At 40.4% G+C, this 17,318-nt stretch overlaps 2 protein-coding genes across 3 annotated transcripts; both read left to right on the top strand.

The window, feature by feature from the left end:
* Positions 1–560: 560 nt before the first annotated feature.
* LOC113060002 (tubulin beta chain) lies at positions 561–6,022 on the top strand. Of its 2 annotated transcripts, none has more exons than XM_026228753.1 (4): positions 561–720; positions 2,727–2,835; positions 3,657–3,764; positions 4,105–6,022. In XM_026228753.1, the coding sequence occupies exons 1-4, from the start codon at positions 664–666 to the stop codon at positions 5,160–5,162; spliced, it is 1,332 nt and encodes a 443-aa protein (XP_026084538.1). In that variant the 5' UTR covers positions 561–663; the 3' UTR covers positions 5,163–6,022. The 2 variants fall into 2 exon arrangements, with proteins under 2 accessions (XP_026084538.1, XP_026084537.1); XM_026228752.1 differs by having other exon boundaries at positions 563–720; positions 3,654–3,764.
* Positions 6,023–6,771: 749 nt separating this feature from the next.
* Positions 6,772–15,303, top strand: LOC113060000 (mediator of DNA damage checkpoint protein 1-like). The gene is given in 12 exon segments (XM_026228750.1): positions 6,772–6,908; positions 7,263–7,410; positions 7,504–7,709; positions 7,711–8,095; positions 8,181–8,265; positions 9,111–9,747; positions 9,749–10,076; positions 10,599–13,765; positions 13,850–14,032; positions 14,369–14,494; positions 14,583–14,693; positions 14,785–15,303. Coding segments are annotated over 11 exon segments (5,574 nt in total). The 5' UTR covers positions 6,772–6,908; positions 7,263–7,274; the 3' UTR covers positions 14,995–15,303.
* Positions 15,304–17,318: the final 2,015 nt, after the last annotated feature.

Below are 17,318 nucleotides of genomic sequence, written 5' to 3'. Positions count from 1 at the left end.
TCTTTTTCAATGTCTCTTTTATCAGCTCCATACTGCTTCGTCAATGCAGCAAGCTTTTGACACTTCCCTTCTTTTATTCTCTATAGTCAATATATTTTTTCATTGTCCCCATATTGTATCCATAAAGAGAATATTAGTGGGATAACTTTATTCATTAAAATTAAACAATAAAGAACAACATACATATGTATACACCATAACAATTACTCTGACTATACATATGTGTATTTAGAAAGAAGAACACTAGTTCAAGGCCACATCTTGTCTAGAGAGTAAAGATCATACGGATCATACAAATCATACGGATGCAAAAGCATTAGTCAGGAAGGACATTTGCTTTAAATAAGTGAGTAAAAACCTTAAAAAGAAAAGAACAACTGGATACAATCCGCAGACTTTTCTCTCTTTTTTTCGACATACTATCCTTGTTGGCACTCCCTCCATACTTCCGGTCTGCACTCTAATCTCCGTCACTAAAATGCAAATGTATCTTGCACCAATCAGGTTCCACAACATCCAGCAGTGCCCCGCCCACTACTATTCCAGCCTCGATCTGGAGACAGTCCAGGAATATAAAGCCTTTGTCCGGCTTTTCCAAATTGTTGGTGAGCCGCGCCGTTACTTTTCAGTTTTATCTGAGAACTTCTCACACAAATTCTAACAATGAGGGAGATTGTTCACATCCAGGCCGGGCAGTGCGGAAACCAAATCGGTGCCAAGGTAAGAACAGTTCTTCAGAGAAAAAAGTGAGTCATTGAGATTCAACAGCCACGACTAAATAACAGCACAAGAGTTTCAGAATGCAACAATAATCAGTGTAATTTTAGTTCAACGTCTTTACCTAATCTAAAATAGACATATTAGCTCTTCTAATTGTTTCTCAGCATATTAGATATATTAGGCATATTTTGCAGAAAATTGCCTAACTATTTTATTTTGCTTTGCACCTTTACCAAATGTTATTGTAATGCATTATTAATATGGCAACACGTTGAGCAGTTTTATAGACCCAGTTTATGTACAAGAATTGTTTTATCCCCCATTACACTGCTTTTTTTCTTTTCTTTTTTTTCCCCTCATCTGAACCCCCTTTATTCACGCCCAAAATATGCAGATCCCACTCCTCATTCATTGCCACTTTAACACGATCTGTAGCTGTTTCTCTAAATAAATGATGCTCAAATTCCGCAGACTCCAACTATAAATCTCTTTGTCTGTAAATCAGAGCTGCGGGTGAATGGATTCGCTGGTCAGTGGGGGGTCTGTCCTCTTTCTCTCTCTTGACAATGCGGGTGTGGCGGATCAGATGTGAACAGCAGCTTTCTCAGTGATCACTAAAGACTGAGCCCCTTTAAACAGCTGGCAGGACCAGAGCGCGAGCCATGACACGTGGCACTAATATTACTACCACACCTTTAACATCATTTCCACTCGAAATAAATTTTCTGAGTTTGAACTAAATTCGTTTTTTTTTTTTATCGATGTGCAGATATTGACCGCTGTGATTCAATGGTCATGCGGAGGATGATGGGAAGGGTGGGGCGATGGAGAATGATAGTAGAGAATTTAATAGTAATATAATTGAAGAAGGCTAATAATGTGAAATTCTGACGTTAAATCAAGCTATTTCAGAGTGAGTCATTGTTTAATTGTTTGTTTTTAATTAATTAGCTTTCTTTTTACTATAATTGTTATAACAAAATGATTATCAACGTTTGTGAATTTAAAAAATCCAGTTAATCTATCAAATCCGACTTTTCTACCACATCTACAGAGATTAGAGCCAGTGTTGTGCCCAAATTTGACCCCCAGCCAAATTATTACAGGGGGTCAGAATTGGGCACCACACCGGCAATAAGGATTTATTCACACCCATGGCCTCATTAAAGGTGCACATTTTTTAAAGATTGCCCGTGAGATGTTGCATGCCTCCTGTGGCATCAGAAATTAGGTTAAATCATCTTCATCCTTTAAAAAGCCTTGACATGCCTTTCAAATGATAAGATTGTGAGTGTCTGTTGAACTCATCTGAGGTCAGGGTGGGGACAAGGAGGCATCCACAAATGGACTCTAACAGCTGCTGCCAATCCTGGATATGGCCAAGATATAAATGAAATATTTAATGAGTAAATTACATATTCATGGAAAACTTTGTATATTGGTGAAATCAAACAAATTCAAAATGATGGGATAATTGTCTTAAATTGTGGTTAAAAAGGTCAAATAGGTGGAGCCTAATGATTTCATATGTGTCTGCATGGTATATTAGGATGATATGATGTGATGACAGAGCAGAAATGTAACAGGTTTGATAAGCGAGAGTGTCAGAACAGGGTCACATTAGGGCTTTGTCAGTCAGCGCCTTCCAGTTTATTGGCCTCATTCTTTCAAAACAATTATTTTCAATATATCCGAAGAACAAGCTTTTCTTCCTCCATTCACTCGCAGCCTTGTTAAGTCCATCCTGACCCCTCTCTCTCTCCACTTCTCTTTCAGATTAAGGTCACTTGGACAGTAACATAGAATTAATGATTTAAACATTCATAAAGCCTCGGTTAAATTTAATTGAAATACACCTTTTCTCAAACTATTTTGAGTAAGTAGTACAAATCTGATTTACAGGACAGAATGAATTTAGCTTTGCATAAATGAATTGCTGGAATGATTACTGAATTACATTAAATTGCAAGGAGGAGATGCTTTACATTACAATGTGTTGTTTGCAGTTCTGGGAGGTGATCAGTGATGAACATGGGATCGACCCAACAGGAACCTACCATGGAGATAGTGACCTGCAGCTGGACAGAATCAGCGTCTACTATAATGAAGCTACAGGTACTTTGAGACACACATATAAGAAAAGATTGGAAAGATGTCCCCTTTAAGAACAGTGAGCATATACTGCTAAATTGGAACACTAGAGATGCTTTTAGCACATACAGGATGATGATACATCAACTATTATTAAAGTCAACAAGAAATCAAAAGTTTGTATTATTTAATGGGATGCTGCAATGTTTATCATAAATTATTTATATATGAACATCATAAAAATAAAATTGCACTGTAATCTTTATTCAGAAACACTGCTTCCCCCTCCCCCACGACATCTCTTTATTTTTTGTAAAATATGTTATCCTTTTAAAGTAATGGTTTTGAAAAAGTTGTCATTAATATATTATGTCAATAATACATAATAGACATTGAATGTTCCATGAAAATGTATGCATGTTGACTATTTAGTTATAGAACAGAATATAGTTATATTTAATAATTAATTAAATTATTAAATATTAACTCTGTGGATATTTTGGAACACCAGCAGCAACATTCCACTGAGGATGTTTTAGTTCAATAATAAAAAAAAAAACAATAGATTTGGCTCTACATATCTAAATACTGTATGGCTGTTATTAAGTCAACACTAAAGCATAACTATTAAAAAAATGTGTTGAGATGAGACTTGGTGACTAGAGGTCAAGAGAAAAGTGAAACATGCAGAGGACATCTTACCCATATTACTGTACTTTTTTTTTTCAAAGCCTTAAACCTGCATGCAGGTATTAAAATACCTTCTTTTATATATTTAATTTCTTACATGTACTGAGTTGGTCTGCTTCTTTCCCTTGTCCCTGTCTCTCTCTCTCGTGGAGGAGGTAAATATGTGCCAAGAGCTATTCTAGTTGATCTGGAGCCTGGCACCATGGACTCTGTGCGTTCAGGACCCTTCGGACAGATCTTCAGACCTGACAACTTTGTATTTGGTGAGTGACCTAGAACATTCCTGCATCTCACTCAATCCTATTCCATTATCATTTATAGCACAATTGTTTATACACTTATTTATTTGCCAATTTGTAAAAAATTTTTTTTTTTGTCTGTGTGTTGTTGCCTCTGTGTACTGGAAGCTTATGTCACTAAAACAAATTCCTTGTATGCGTAAGCATACTTGGCAATAAAGCTCTTTCTGATTCTGATTCTTCTGACTTGCAAAAAAGGAATATGTAAAAAATACACAAAATATGTTAAACGTATCACATTATAGCTATAAATGCCTCATCTTGCACAGTCTGAAGTGTGTGCTTCCTCCTTGTGACCTTACAGGACAGAGCGGCGCTGGTAACAACTGGGCCAAGGGCCACTACACAGAAGGGGCGGAGCTTGTAGATTCTGTTCTGGATGTGGTCCGTAAGGAGTCTGAGAGCTGCGACTGCCTGCAGGGCTTCCAGCTCACTCACTCCCTGGGCGGTGGTACCGGGTCTGGAATGGGTACCCTGCTGATCAGCAAAATCCGTGAAGAGTACCCAGACCGCATCATGAACACCTTCAGCGTGGTGCCTTCCCCAAAAGTCTCTGACACCGTAGTGGAGCCTTACAATGCTACACTGTCTGTCCATCAGCTGGTGGAGAACACAGACGAAACCTACTGCATAGACAATGAAGCCTTATACGATATCTGCTTCCGCACCCTCAAGCTCACCACTCCCACATACGGCGACCTCAACCATCTGGTCTCGGCCACCATGAGTGGCGTCACCACCTGCCTGCGCTTCCCCGGCCAGCTAAATGCTGACCTCCGCAAATTAGCGGTTAACATGGTGCCCTTCCCCCGCCTGCACTTTTTCATGCCCGGTTTCGCCCCTCTAACCAGCCGAGGCAGCCAGCAATACCGCGCCCTCACCGTGCCTGAGCTCACACAGCAAGTGTTCGACGCCAAGAACATGATGGCGGCTTGCGATCCAAGACACGGACGCTACCTGACCGTCGCCGCCGTGTTCCGTGGCCGCATGTCTATGAAGGAAGTCGACGAGCAGATGCTGAACGTCCAGAACAAGAATAGCAGCTACTTCGTGGAGTGGATCCCTAACAACGTCAAAACTGCCGTCTGTGACATTCCGCCTAGAGGTCTCAAAATGGCAGTAACCTTCATCGGCAACAGCACTGCTATCCAAGAACTGTTCAAGCGTATCTCCGAGCAGTTCACAGCCATGTTTAGGCGCAAGGCTTTCCTCCACTGGTACACAGGAGAAGGGATGGACGAGATGGAGTTTACCGAGGCAGAGAGCAACATGAATGATCTGGTGTCTGAGTACCAACAGTACCAGGACGCCACCGCCGAGGAGGAGGGCGAGTTTGACGAAGAGGCTGAGGATGATGCTTAAGGAGGAAAGGTGTTTGGGGAGGTGGTAGTGTGTCCAAGTTTGAGTAACATGTAGCAAAACGTATATGGAACAATTTTAGTGTCTCAAACAAAATAGAAATTAGCACTTGACAAACGGGGCCAAAAATAACCAGAGGAAGGCAGAAAGAATGTTCTTAAACACGGAATGGGTGGATTACAGCGTTTACGATTATAAATCAATCACTTTTTTGTGTATTTCTTTACCGTTCTGATGGTCAGTTCCTCTCTGTAGAGAACAGGGAAGAATAAAGTAGCAAATATCCAAATGGAATAAAAGTTACAAATGGAAAATGTCCACAAAAAACTCAAACAAAAATGATTATTATAGTTTTTAATGTTTGCTTTTGTTATTATTGCACTAGAACGAGGAACTCTGTGAGATAATGGCACTTCACAATGTGACCTCAGCAGGTCTAATTGCAGTATTTATAGAAGTGTTTAGAAAAGTATGTTGTGTGAAAGATGAAGGAAAAGAAAAGTACTGTAAGAAAGACAAGATTCAGAATAACAAGGGTACTGAATCTTAACCTCGCTTGGGCGCCAACCAACGTCTACAGGAGGATGAGTATGATTAACGACATGGACAAAATGGGAAAGTATTTTAGATTTTGCAGATGGAAAGATGAAAGTTGAATGGATTTTGAATGGATTGTTGGTGCAAAGTTTTAATTCATGGACTCTCATATATGTGTATATGTTCTCAGCCCGTACTTTTAAGTGTTACTGCATACTCTTACACATTACATACTTTAAATGTTTTTATGTTCCTTGATTGTCCCTATGTGAAAAAAAACTGAGCCTCTGGAGAAAACCAAAATAAAAATGAAAACAATGTTTTCATTTTGAGTGTTTTTGCTTCATTACAGCATATACATAACTAAAGAAGCTCAGGTCATACCACAAAAAAGTCACTTTTAGGTTTGCACTTTCATAAACTATGCCTTAATGAAAGCATTTAACGCATAATATGGTAAAGAATATAATATAGTCATAAAGTGAAGTACAATATACATGGGGGGGGGGGGGGGTGTAATGGAAAACAAAGATTTAATTGTATTATAAATCACCATTAACGTTAACTGTTTTATATTATGTTACTGTCTACTTCTCACACATCAGGAAGCAGGTAAGTTGAAGAATAGGTTTATGGTTATAGTTATGGGATTTGGCAGACGCTTTTGTGACATACAAATAAAACGTTTTTATTAATCCTGTCGGCATATAGTTGAGAATAGGTCTTCCCACGCTGCTTGATCCACGCCCGGCATTTCTCCCCTTGGGTTTTAGGTTTCGGGACCCCATCCACACACTTAGGGTACCAGGTATCAGATTTGCACAACGCTTCGGCATGTTTCCCCTCGCTCGAAAGTTTGCCAGACCTCCTGCACCTAGTTACGGTTGCTTAGCCACACGATTAGCTTGTGGGGGTTTTCGGGCGTGGCTTAGCGAAGGATCAATTCCTAAAGGTTAAAAAACACTTTCAAACACGCCTCCTCTGCAGAAAGAGCGGAAAATTTGGGGCAAAGCCCTACGCCCATCATATTTGATGTCTGTGCCTACGCCTGCTGTTTCTCAGATGACCAATCAATCCGCAGTGGACGCATTATCAGCCAATCAGTGCAGATTCAGTTTCTGATTGACAGCTTGACCAGCGAACCAGTAGTGTTGGTTTTAAGGGCGGGTTTTAGTGTTTAAGAAATGGTTTCCACGTTTTCTGCACGATAAGGTAGGCGCACATCTTGTATTTCCTTAATAAAATGAAGTAGATTGCGTACGATATATCAGTACAAACGTAAAAAAAATTTCCTTTGCATTTTGGTGGGAAGCATTATTTCTGATTAAGCTGTCAGTGTGGCAATGATTCGATTACGAGATGATTAGAAAGTCTTAGCAATGCCCTTATATCAGACAAAATGTGTTAAAGTAAACTTTGTCACACATGCATCACCATTCATCAGAGAATGTTGATGATACTATTGTATAATATGTTTCTTATGTGCATAGAGCTAAAAACTTATCTTATTTATCTTGTATTCACGATAACCTTATTTGTGTTGTAACAACACTTTTGATTCTTCAGCTAGAGAGGAGGATGGATGCCACTCAGCAGATTGACGATCCCTTCTCTGAAGAAGAAGAAGAACAGGAAGAGGAGGAGAAGGAAGGACCAGAAAGAGAACAGCTAGCAACATTAAAGGTGTTCAAAAACAACCACATACCAGAGGCAGGTGAGTGTTCCTTGTATATGAACTAATATTTAAAACTAATATTACTTGTGTGTTATTGAAATCATGACATTTTTTCTCTTTTTCTCTCTACAGAATTCCCTCTCTACATCGGAGAGAATGTCATCGGTCGTAATCCTGCTCTCTGTTCTGTTCTGCTTCCGGCCCAATCTGTATCCAGTCGGCATGCTGTCCTCTCCATCTCAGTGTTCTGCTCTAGGAAAGACCGTTTTGGTAACGGTGATGACATAGAAGCACTTTTATGGGACATGGGCAGTTTGAATGGAACCAGAAAAGGCAGATTTCAAACTAACGCCTCAGGTACGATATGCTTTGACCGATGGAGAAAGTGTGGTGTTCGCTGATGTGCCATGTCAGTACATTGGCTTAAACATCTCAAAGAAAGATACATGCATAACTCCAGAAAATGGAGGAGTGTCCAAAAAGGAGAAAAATTCAAGTTCGGCACTATCAAGCAGTGACTCGGAGTCAGAGTTGAGTAAAGGCGTGCGGAAAAGGTTAAATGTGAAAGAGAGGAACGTTCTGCCTCCTGTGCCTTTATGGAGCCCTGAGGATGAACAACCCAAAACGAGTTCACCACAGCCAGCTCACAAACATCCTGAGATCACCCTGGTGCCTGAATCTGAATCAGATGGAGAGAATGCCACGGATGAGAGGAAAGATTTTGGTAGGTAAATTGACAAAGAATATTACTGAATAGGTTTTAATAACAATATTTTCATGCTTGCTTTCTTTTTTCTTTATTACTATAGTTTCAGACTCGGCGTCGTCTTCTCATCTGTGTAGTTCCACTAATTCATCATTTCTGACCCCTGCAAAAAAAGTCATTCCAGAGAGGTAAGTTAAATGCTTCATGAATGTTTTTTTAATGTTCCCTTCTAATTTTCCATGAGCTAGTCAAAATTGTATGTGTTATATAATGTTGAAGATTTACTACATAATACAACTGATATAACTCCATTGAAATTAGATTTTGTTTGAATATATGTCAAGGGATAGAGCACCAAATGTGAAATTCTGTCATTGTTTACTCACCCTCAAACTTCTATGACTTAATTTTTTCTGTGAAACACAAAAGAAGATGTTTGTTTGTCAGTTGTTTTTGTCTATATTATAAAGGTCAATAATAAAAAAATGCCCATAAAATGTGATACTGATTGCCAAATTAATAGACAATCAGTTTTGTAATATTTTTATGCGGATCACTCCTAGTCCCCTAGGCCTATTTAAAATGTATAGCCATTATTAAAGGAAACGCTCAATGTGATAAAGCATAAATGGCTTAATGTTAGTATGAAAGTTCAAGGCATGCTTGCTGTTGCATGGCTAAAGGTGCAGTCACATTTACTATGGTTCAGTGAAATTACACTGGCAAAATCCAGTCATTTCAGTAGAATTCCATGCAATTGGAAATTTTGTGTTGGGGTGAAAGTTTTCACACAGATTTTGCATTTTGTTAAGTCGGTCACAGGAATTCACCATATAGACCCACAGAAAGCTGTGTGGTTTAAAGGTGACTTCTGTGTAAACTGTGTTTCATATATTGTTAAAACTATTAACTGTACACCTTTTTGCCCATGTGTGATCCCACCTTAATGCTATAAACTGTGCAATACATTTATGGATCTCAATATATTGTCTCCCAATAAATCAGCTTCACCATTTTTTTTTTTTCTTATCAGTGAGGATGAAAGTTCTATCACTCCATCTTCAGCCTCCATAGACCGGTTCAGACTGCAAAACCCAGATGAGCCCAGTTCAAATTCATTTAAGCCTGGCCCTCTTGTCCTAAATCTGGACTGTGACGTTAATTTGGAAGAAAACGACATGGAGAAAATCAAGCCTGAACCAGAGGCTCACCCTGACTTAGCTCCTAAGGTGGAACCAGTATCTTCAGCTGAATTTCATATGGACAGTGATATTGATGTTGAGGAAGAGGAACTTGAGGGAAGTAAGACTGAACCAGAGGCTCAAGAAGCAGTAACTCTAGAGAAATCTGTATCTTCAGTTGGGCTTCATATGGACAGTGATACTGATGTTGAGGAAGATGAGGAAAAGAAAAGCAAGATTGAACCACAGGTTAACACTGAAGAAGCTCCAAATGTAAAGTCAGATCTTCATATGGACAGCAATACTGATGTTGAGGAGAATAAGGCTTATGTAACGGAAAACGTCTCCAAAAAGGAAGCAGTTACTGAAAGTCCTCCATCAGCACCACAATATACAGACTTCCACTTGGACAGTGACACTGATGTTGAAGACGATAATCCCATGAAGGTTTCCATTGCAACAGAGGTTTTACATCCTGTTGGAGAGGGAAAGTGATGTCAGACCTACATCAACTCCAGCGACAGAGTTGCACATGGACCGTGACACAGATGTAGATGAAGAGAATGAGGACAAAGAAAAGGTGAAGGCAAAAGACCTTCTGTCTAACAGTGAAACTGATGATGAGGATCCCTTTAAACCTTTACCAGACAAAGCTGTGAAGCCTGCATGGAGTCCGAAATTTTCTGTAGAGCAATCAGAAAAGAGAACCCATACAATACAAGACCATTATTCTCATGCAAAGACTAATCTTGAGGAACCGACCCAAGCTTTTGGCCATTTAGACGAAGACTGGGACTTGCTTCCCACACAAGCATATGGTAACCATCCCACTCACTTTCTTCTGAATCTCATTATTTTTTAATTATAAAATTCATTCATGTAGTCAATACAGTACATTAAATTCCTAAAACTTTTTATTTTCCCTATGACAGGGGTTTTCAGGCCTGGTTGCCAGAGGATGTTAGAGGGGCATAATACGTAGAAAAAAAAAGAAAAAAAAAAAGGTTACAGTGTAAACAACATATGTTGATTTAAGTATGAAAATTTTTTTTTTTTTTTGTCCAGTAGTACTTCATATGTCCAATTTTACATATTTGTTCCTAAGACTTAAAACAATTATAAAAATGATCTTGCAATTATAGACTTCAAATATCTGCTTTTACATCCTCCATATAGTTGCCTTGTTGACTTACATAGTAGCTGTTTCACTGTAGATTCATATTCATTTTCTGGCAATCAATATTATGCCACAAATGCTGTGCGCTGAGTTTCATGTATACTGAACCCATAAAACTCCTTTAAACTAAAATTGTAGGTATTGTGGTGTATGTCACATTTAGGAACTGCTGGAGCCAGTGCTAGGCTCAAGCCAAAACAGCTCGATCTTGAGGCTACACAAGCATATGGAACAGAGACAGACATGGAGGAAGAGCAGGAGCCTCTCGACTATACCCAACCATACTCCAACCTCTCAACTGCTGAAACTCAACTCATACATGTAGCAAAGCCTGATGACGAGGAGGAGGAAGATAAAGACACCGAAAATGACTCTCACCTTTCCACATCTGACACTTTGATCATAGCCAGCACCCCAAAAAGAGAGGAGCAGATGCAGCAACTTTCTCTCTTCACAGCCCAAACACAACTTATCTGGGAGGCAGAAGACAGAGAGGTTTATCAGAGTGAGCCCACCCAGCTTATGACCGACACCATCGATGAAACGCAGGAGAGTGAGGAGATCATGAAGCAAGGTAAGAGAACCCGTGGTGAAGGAGCGGCACACAAAGGTAAAAACACCAGCTCTTCTCTTATAATTGCTGAAACTCAGCCCATGTGTGAGGAAGAAGAGGCAACAAATGCAGATCTGAATGGGGATGGCTTTCAGAAACCGAGTACAAGACAGCATTCTGAGAAATATGATTCTGCATATCTTGCTGAAACCAACTTCAGCTCCCGTCTCACTATTGCTGAAACGCAACCAATGTGTGATGATGGAGAAGCACCAGATCAGGACAATATGGTGAGCAGTACTCGTATGGAAATCGCTGAAACACAGCCAATGTTTGAGGTAGATGAAGCACCAGAGGATGATCAGAACAATGAGGTCAACAGAAGACAAAGCGAAGGTGAGTCCATACCTCATATTGAAAAAGCCTCTGCCTCCAGTCGTGACATCCCTGAAACACAGTCTGTTGGTGAAGATGATGAGGGGCAAGAGAAAGAGCTCAGCAGCAAGACGTCTAGCAGAAGATCACGCAGGTGTAGACCAAAGAAGAAGAGGGAAGTCTCACAACCTGCTGAGGATGTTCCCGATCACACTATAACAGAAACGCAACCAATGTATGAGGAAAAACTAATTGAGGATCTGAAAAGTGAGCTCAGTTCACTGAGTAAAAGACAACAACCACATGAATTGAAATCACCAGAACTTTCTGAAACTGACTTCAAAGCATGTGTCACTGTTGCTGAAACGCAACCTATGTGTGAAGAAGAGGCAGCTAGTGAAGATCTGAATCATGCACTTGGCACCAGGCAGATAGATGAAGACCGATCCACAGAACTCCCAATACCCTCGAGCTCCCATGTCAGTATATCTGAAATACAGCCTATGCATGAGGAAGATGATGGACAGGAAAAAGACCTCAGCAAGAAGATGACAAGCATAAGTTCACGCAGGGGAAGACCAAAGAAAGACAAAAAGGTAACACAAACTGCTGAGGGTGCTATTCATCAGAATATCACAGAAACCCAACCACTTCCTGAAGAAGTAATTGAAAAGGATGAAACTCTGAACAGCGGAGTGAAATCCAGGAGATCCCGCAGAGGAAGGCCGATAAAAAAGGACAGCGTTCCACAACCTGCTGAAGCTGCTGTTAGCTCCCTTTCCATTAACACAGAAACTCAGCCTGTTCATGAGGACAGAACTGAAAGGGATGAAGATCTGAGTGGTATCAGATCCAAAAGACCCCGCAGAGGAAGACAAAAAGATGAAGATGAACCTGCACAGTCTGCTGAACCTAACTCTGATCTCAGTGTTGTTGGAACACAGCCCATGGTTGAGGAGAATGCTCAAGAAGAACCTAGTGGCAGAAGACAGAGGAAAGACGAGGCAGAGGTGCAGAACGATCACACCCAAGAAAAACTTATTGGCAGAAGTAGCAGAAGACAGAGGAAAGACCAGACAGAGGTGGAGGTGGAGAGTGTGACAACTGCATCTAGTAAAGCCGAAGGTAAAACTATAAAAGGGCTGGAAGGAAAAAGAAAGAGGGGGAAAGCATTGTCTGAGGATGAGGAAGAAAGTGAAGTGGACAAAAACACAAGGAGAGGAACCAGACGGACAGGCATAAAACTGAAGTGTAATGAAAAGGAAGAAGAGGAGAGATTGGTGGAGAGGGATGCCCAAGAAGTGAGAGAGAAGATAGATAAAGAGCTCCAAGAACGAGAAAAGACAGAAAGGGAAGAAAATGAAAGACTGGAGTGTGAGAGAAAGAAACGAGAAGAATGTGAACAAAGGGAGCGGGCTGAAACTGAAATGAGACAAAAACTAGAACGAGAGCAGAAGGAATTAGAGGAAAAAGAAACACTGAAAAGGGAAGAAGAGGAAAAAGTGAAAAAAGAAATTGAGAGAATTCAGAGGGAAAAATATATTTTAGAAAAAGAAGAGAAAGAGAGGTTGGAGAGGGAGAAGAGAGAACTAGAAGAGCAAAGACGAAAAGAAGAAGAGGAAAGAATTCAAAAGGAGAAGGAACAAATAGAGACGGAAAGATTAGAGGCAGAAAGAGAAAGACGTGAAAATGAGGGGCATCAGATGAGAGCAAGAGAACAAAAAAAGACAAAGGATAGATACCATCAGAAAGAACAGAAGAATGATCGACTGGATGCGGCAGAACCAGAAGCTCCTCTAGTTCCTCCGGCCAGACAAACACGCCGCTGCTCAAGCTCTTCTATGAACTCTGATCAGTCTGCATCCTCACAATGGGAGGCGTCCAGTCAGAGGGGACGAGGGCGGGGCAGGGGGCGAGGCCGAGGGAAGCAGACAACTGATGAGCAACCCATCAGTGTTAGACAGTCTGGCAGGAGAGGACCAGCTAGTGCAGTTGAAGAAACAGAGCAGAACTCCAGTTTAACAACCCGTTCCCGTTCCCGCTCCAGTTCTAGAAGTTCTGAAAGATCTGCTCATAGTATCGGACCTTCGAATCAAGGGACCAGAGGAAGAGGCAGAGGCAGGAAGAGTACGAAACTACCGGAACCAGAAGTTGTTCCCCAACCTAAAACTTCTGGAAAAGGCAGGGGAAGAGGAGAAAGGCATTCTGGTGTGCATAATGTAAATGTTGGAATGGACAATGAGCTTGAACAAGATGTTCAGGTGGTGGAAGACAGCACTGCTGTGTCCCAAACCAACAGCAGAGGTCGTAAGAGAGCAGCAAACAATAGCGTATCCCCAGAAGAGGCTCCTTCACCCACACCCAAGACTTCAAGGCGCTCTGTATCTATTCGGGCACACAAGGTCACACACACCCTCAAATACAGACATTTACTCACAGGTTATATCACTGTGTGGATAACACCGATCTGTCATCTTCTATTTTAGGTGTTATTCACTGGGGTGACAGATCAGGACGGAGAAAGAGTCGTCTCCCGGTTAGGTGGAAGTCTGGCTAGTGGAGTGAACGACATGACTCACCTGGTGACTGATAAAGCAAGGCGTACTGTTAAGTTTTTGTGCGCTGTTGCCAGAGGGGTGCCAATCGTGACTCCTGATTGGCTAAAAAAGGTGAGGGAGTGCATAGGAATGTTCCTGGTTCAAGCCAAACCTAAATTCCATAATCCATATCTGACTTTATTCCTATAATATACTTGTTTGTCCAATAATGAATGTCAAGTGTGTTCTTTATTAAACTAATTTTTTTTAAGTGAAATGAATTTTATTATAATATAAATATTATAGCTCTGGGAATGGTTTCTAGCAATATTGCTAATTTGTTTATATATGTATATGTTGGAGAAACTGTTTAAGGGTTTCTATCTGTGGAAATAGTGCAAAATAGAGATTTATTTTTAAATAAATTAAGCATGAAAACATCCTCTCATTGCAACATTTCTCTCTCAGTGTGGAAAAGCTGGCCATTTCCTTTCTACTGATGAATATATATTGAAAGATGTCGAGCAGGAGAAAAAGTTTAGTTTCTGCCTACTGAAGTCAATGCACACTGCTCAAACTCAACCTCTTTTAAAGGTATTAGTCCCTCACAAGTTCATTATTGCATCAAGCCCAAATGTACTATCCACATCATGCATTTTCTCCCCTAATTTTGCTTTTGTAGGGTTATGAGATTCACGTAACCCCTTCTGTAATGCCAGAACCATCTCAAATGAAAGAAATTATCACCTGCTGTGGAGCACGCTTCCTCCCCAAAATGCCGTCTGCTCACAAGGTACCCAGAACCAATGCATATATTCTCCTATTTTAATGCACATATTACATATTCTCATATTTTATTGTGATTTCTCCCTCTGTCTATTAAGGAGCACACTGTGGTGGTCTCATGTGAGCAGGACAGGGTGCTTTGTGATAAGGCAGTGAGTATGTCATTGCCCGTGGTCAGCACAGAGTTCCTATTGACTGGCATTCTGCAGCAGAGAGTTGACCTGCAGGCCTATTCTCTCACTTCCTCTCTCAACACCTCCAATCAGCCTACAGCCCCCAAGACTGCTGCCAGGGGACGTAGGAAGTAATGACAATGACATAGGAAAGGACTTATGTGTAATACATTTCCGCCAGTCTATGACAGAATCTAATACATGTATGTTTAAGATCAGATTGCTTAAGATGAATATGTGACGCTTATTTCAGTTTTATGAAAACAGTAAAGAGTTAGATGAGATGCTGCTGCACTTGTAACCACACATCCACTGATTCCTGTGAATATGAGGGCTGGAGAGAGTGTGAGGTGGATGTCAATGAATGATGAGTGTTAGTGAAAGGAGAATGAGCTCCTCTCATTTTTTACGCATTACTTCAATAAACTCTATCAGAGCCTAAAATTAAGCAATATTTTGTGTTTTTGCCCTTTGATGTTCAAAAAACGGCATAAATAGAAAACAAAAATGCATATAAAAACGACAAAAAAGTCTAGTGCACGTTTGTATTCAGGACGTTGGTCTCAGTGCTGAATCGATCTGAAGAACACCTTAAAGACCTTCACGTCGGTTCTGCAAAGGTTGGCTGAGTGAGTTCGGATCCACTGACACGCCCATAAGGGCTTGAGGCGCCGGGCTTTACCGACCGCACTCGAGACGCTGCAAGATACCGGACGGATTCCTAAGGTGCATCTTAGTCCTTAAGTGATTTTTGAGGTAGAAAGGAACGAAAAACGTACATTTCAGTCTATTATAGATAATCAGCTGAGGAGGATTTTGCAGGTGAGCGGAGAACACGGTAAGGTTGAATGTCAATTTTGCGGCAGAGATGTTATAAATGGGCAACTATGGCTTTGGCTCGCAGGAATTGAAGGGTTAAATTCTGCAGTTTCTGCTTCGTCTGGTACTTTTCCGATTGGATAAAGTTGCTGTTTGAACGCAACTAAAATAAGGTGTAATATGCTTATTTAGTGATGTAGACGAGCATTTAGGCTGGATGAAGAATAGATTTGCGCTCTTTTCTGCATAAGAAATGTTACCGAGATTAAATGACAAGAAAATTAAGGCGTGAAGAGCAAATATAATCAATGTTTATAGCTATAAGCTATAAATGTAATAATAACATTAATAATTTATATTTTTATTATTATTCTCAGGGAATTTATAGCTAATTTTGCCGGTGCTGCGGCTCAATTGGCGTATGAATTTGTCGTCCGTGCACCATAATAACCCATACATCTGTAGGCGATCTTTCTCAGCTTGTGACCGAGAGAAAATTTGTTTGACTGGCAAATAGTTTTATGATTGGGAGGAGAACAGATCATAACAGAAGCTTTGCGTCAGAAATCGAGGGGAGATGTGAGCGCGCGTAAGTCAAAGCTGCCGCCGCCCCCGCCGCTCATAACACATACGGACTGTCTCTCAAATCCCATCCAGATGCTTATCTACGCCATTTTCTCAACCGCAATGAAGCCCAGATAAGGTGCCTAGGTAGTCAGCTCACCAGGTTGTGAGGCATAGCCATGATCTCATCGCCTTTCATACATCAGACCCTTTTAACTACAGTAGCCTGTCGCCTTGAATTGATCTAATTCAAGGCTTTTAAATAGATTATGATCCAGGAGATAGAAATAAATCTGCATGATCTGGAAGTAATTTCTCTTTGGAGAAGACCTACTTCTAACATCAATTGCCACATATGAGTTTGCTACAGCACCTTTGCAAATATTGTGGTTGATTTCCCAGAGCTCCTATTCATCTTATTTTATTTCCCTGGTTTACACAGCCTGCTTATAGCATCATTTACCAATTTGTAATATTGCAGTTCATATATTTGCAGCAGGTTGTGTGGAGCTCCTATTCATCATTTGTATTGCATTTAGGAGAAGAGCATGTTATAGACTACAGTATGTTGCCCATGTTTAATGTATGCTGTGTCTTATAGGAGAGGAACTGTGGTTGCTGTAGGAGGTGTCATTCTAAGGGAAAGAGGAGTGAAAGCATGGACCAGATGGCACTTTGGCCATATGAAACTAATACTGACGCATTTACACATCAGCACATGTGTCTTATTGTCTAGAGAGATATAGGCACTATACTGTATACGTTCATTTGCTGTGTTTGTTTATTTATTTATTTTTTGGCAATAAAATGCTCATATGCAATAGCTAATTGTCTTGGAAGAAATCTGTTATGAAATCACTGAATGACCTAAATGCACGTCTGCTGTTCTGGATGCTTTTCTTGCTGTCTAATATGTGTGGCCTGGCAAAGGTTTTCTTAGGATTCTCATTGCAAGTGCCGGCTTCTTTCAGACTTTGAATTAATGTGTTTATCCTGATATTTCCACAATACAGATTACCATATATCATACCTATATTATCCTATCTATAATAAGATGTAAAATAATTATGATTTAT

The sequence above is a fragment of the Carassius auratus genome, chromosome 41, assembly GCF_003368295.1.
Source record: "Carassius auratus strain Wakin chromosome 41, ASM336829v1, whole genome shotgun sequence".
NCBI classification, from domain to species: Eukaryota; Metazoa; Chordata; class Actinopteri; order Cypriniformes; family Cyprinidae; genus Carassius; species Carassius auratus.
The sequence above is the reverse complement of the archived record's forward strand: the minus strand, read 5'-3'. Positions and strand labels throughout refer to the sequence as shown.

Bases quoted from the DNA above. Each gene is read 5' to 3' on its own strand.
- LOC113060002 (XM_026228752.1), top strand. From the start codon at position 664: ATGAGGGAGATTGTTCACATCCAGGCCGGGCAGTGCGGAAACCAAATC. The intron at 2,836-3,653 runs GTACTTTGAGAC...TCTCTCGTGGAG, and splicing joins CTACTATAATGAAGCTACAG to GAGGTAAATATGTGCCAAGA. The intron at 3,765-4,104 runs GTGAGTGACCTA...GTGACCTTACAG, and splicing joins ACCTGACAACTTTGTATTTG to GACAGAGCGGCGCTGGTAAC.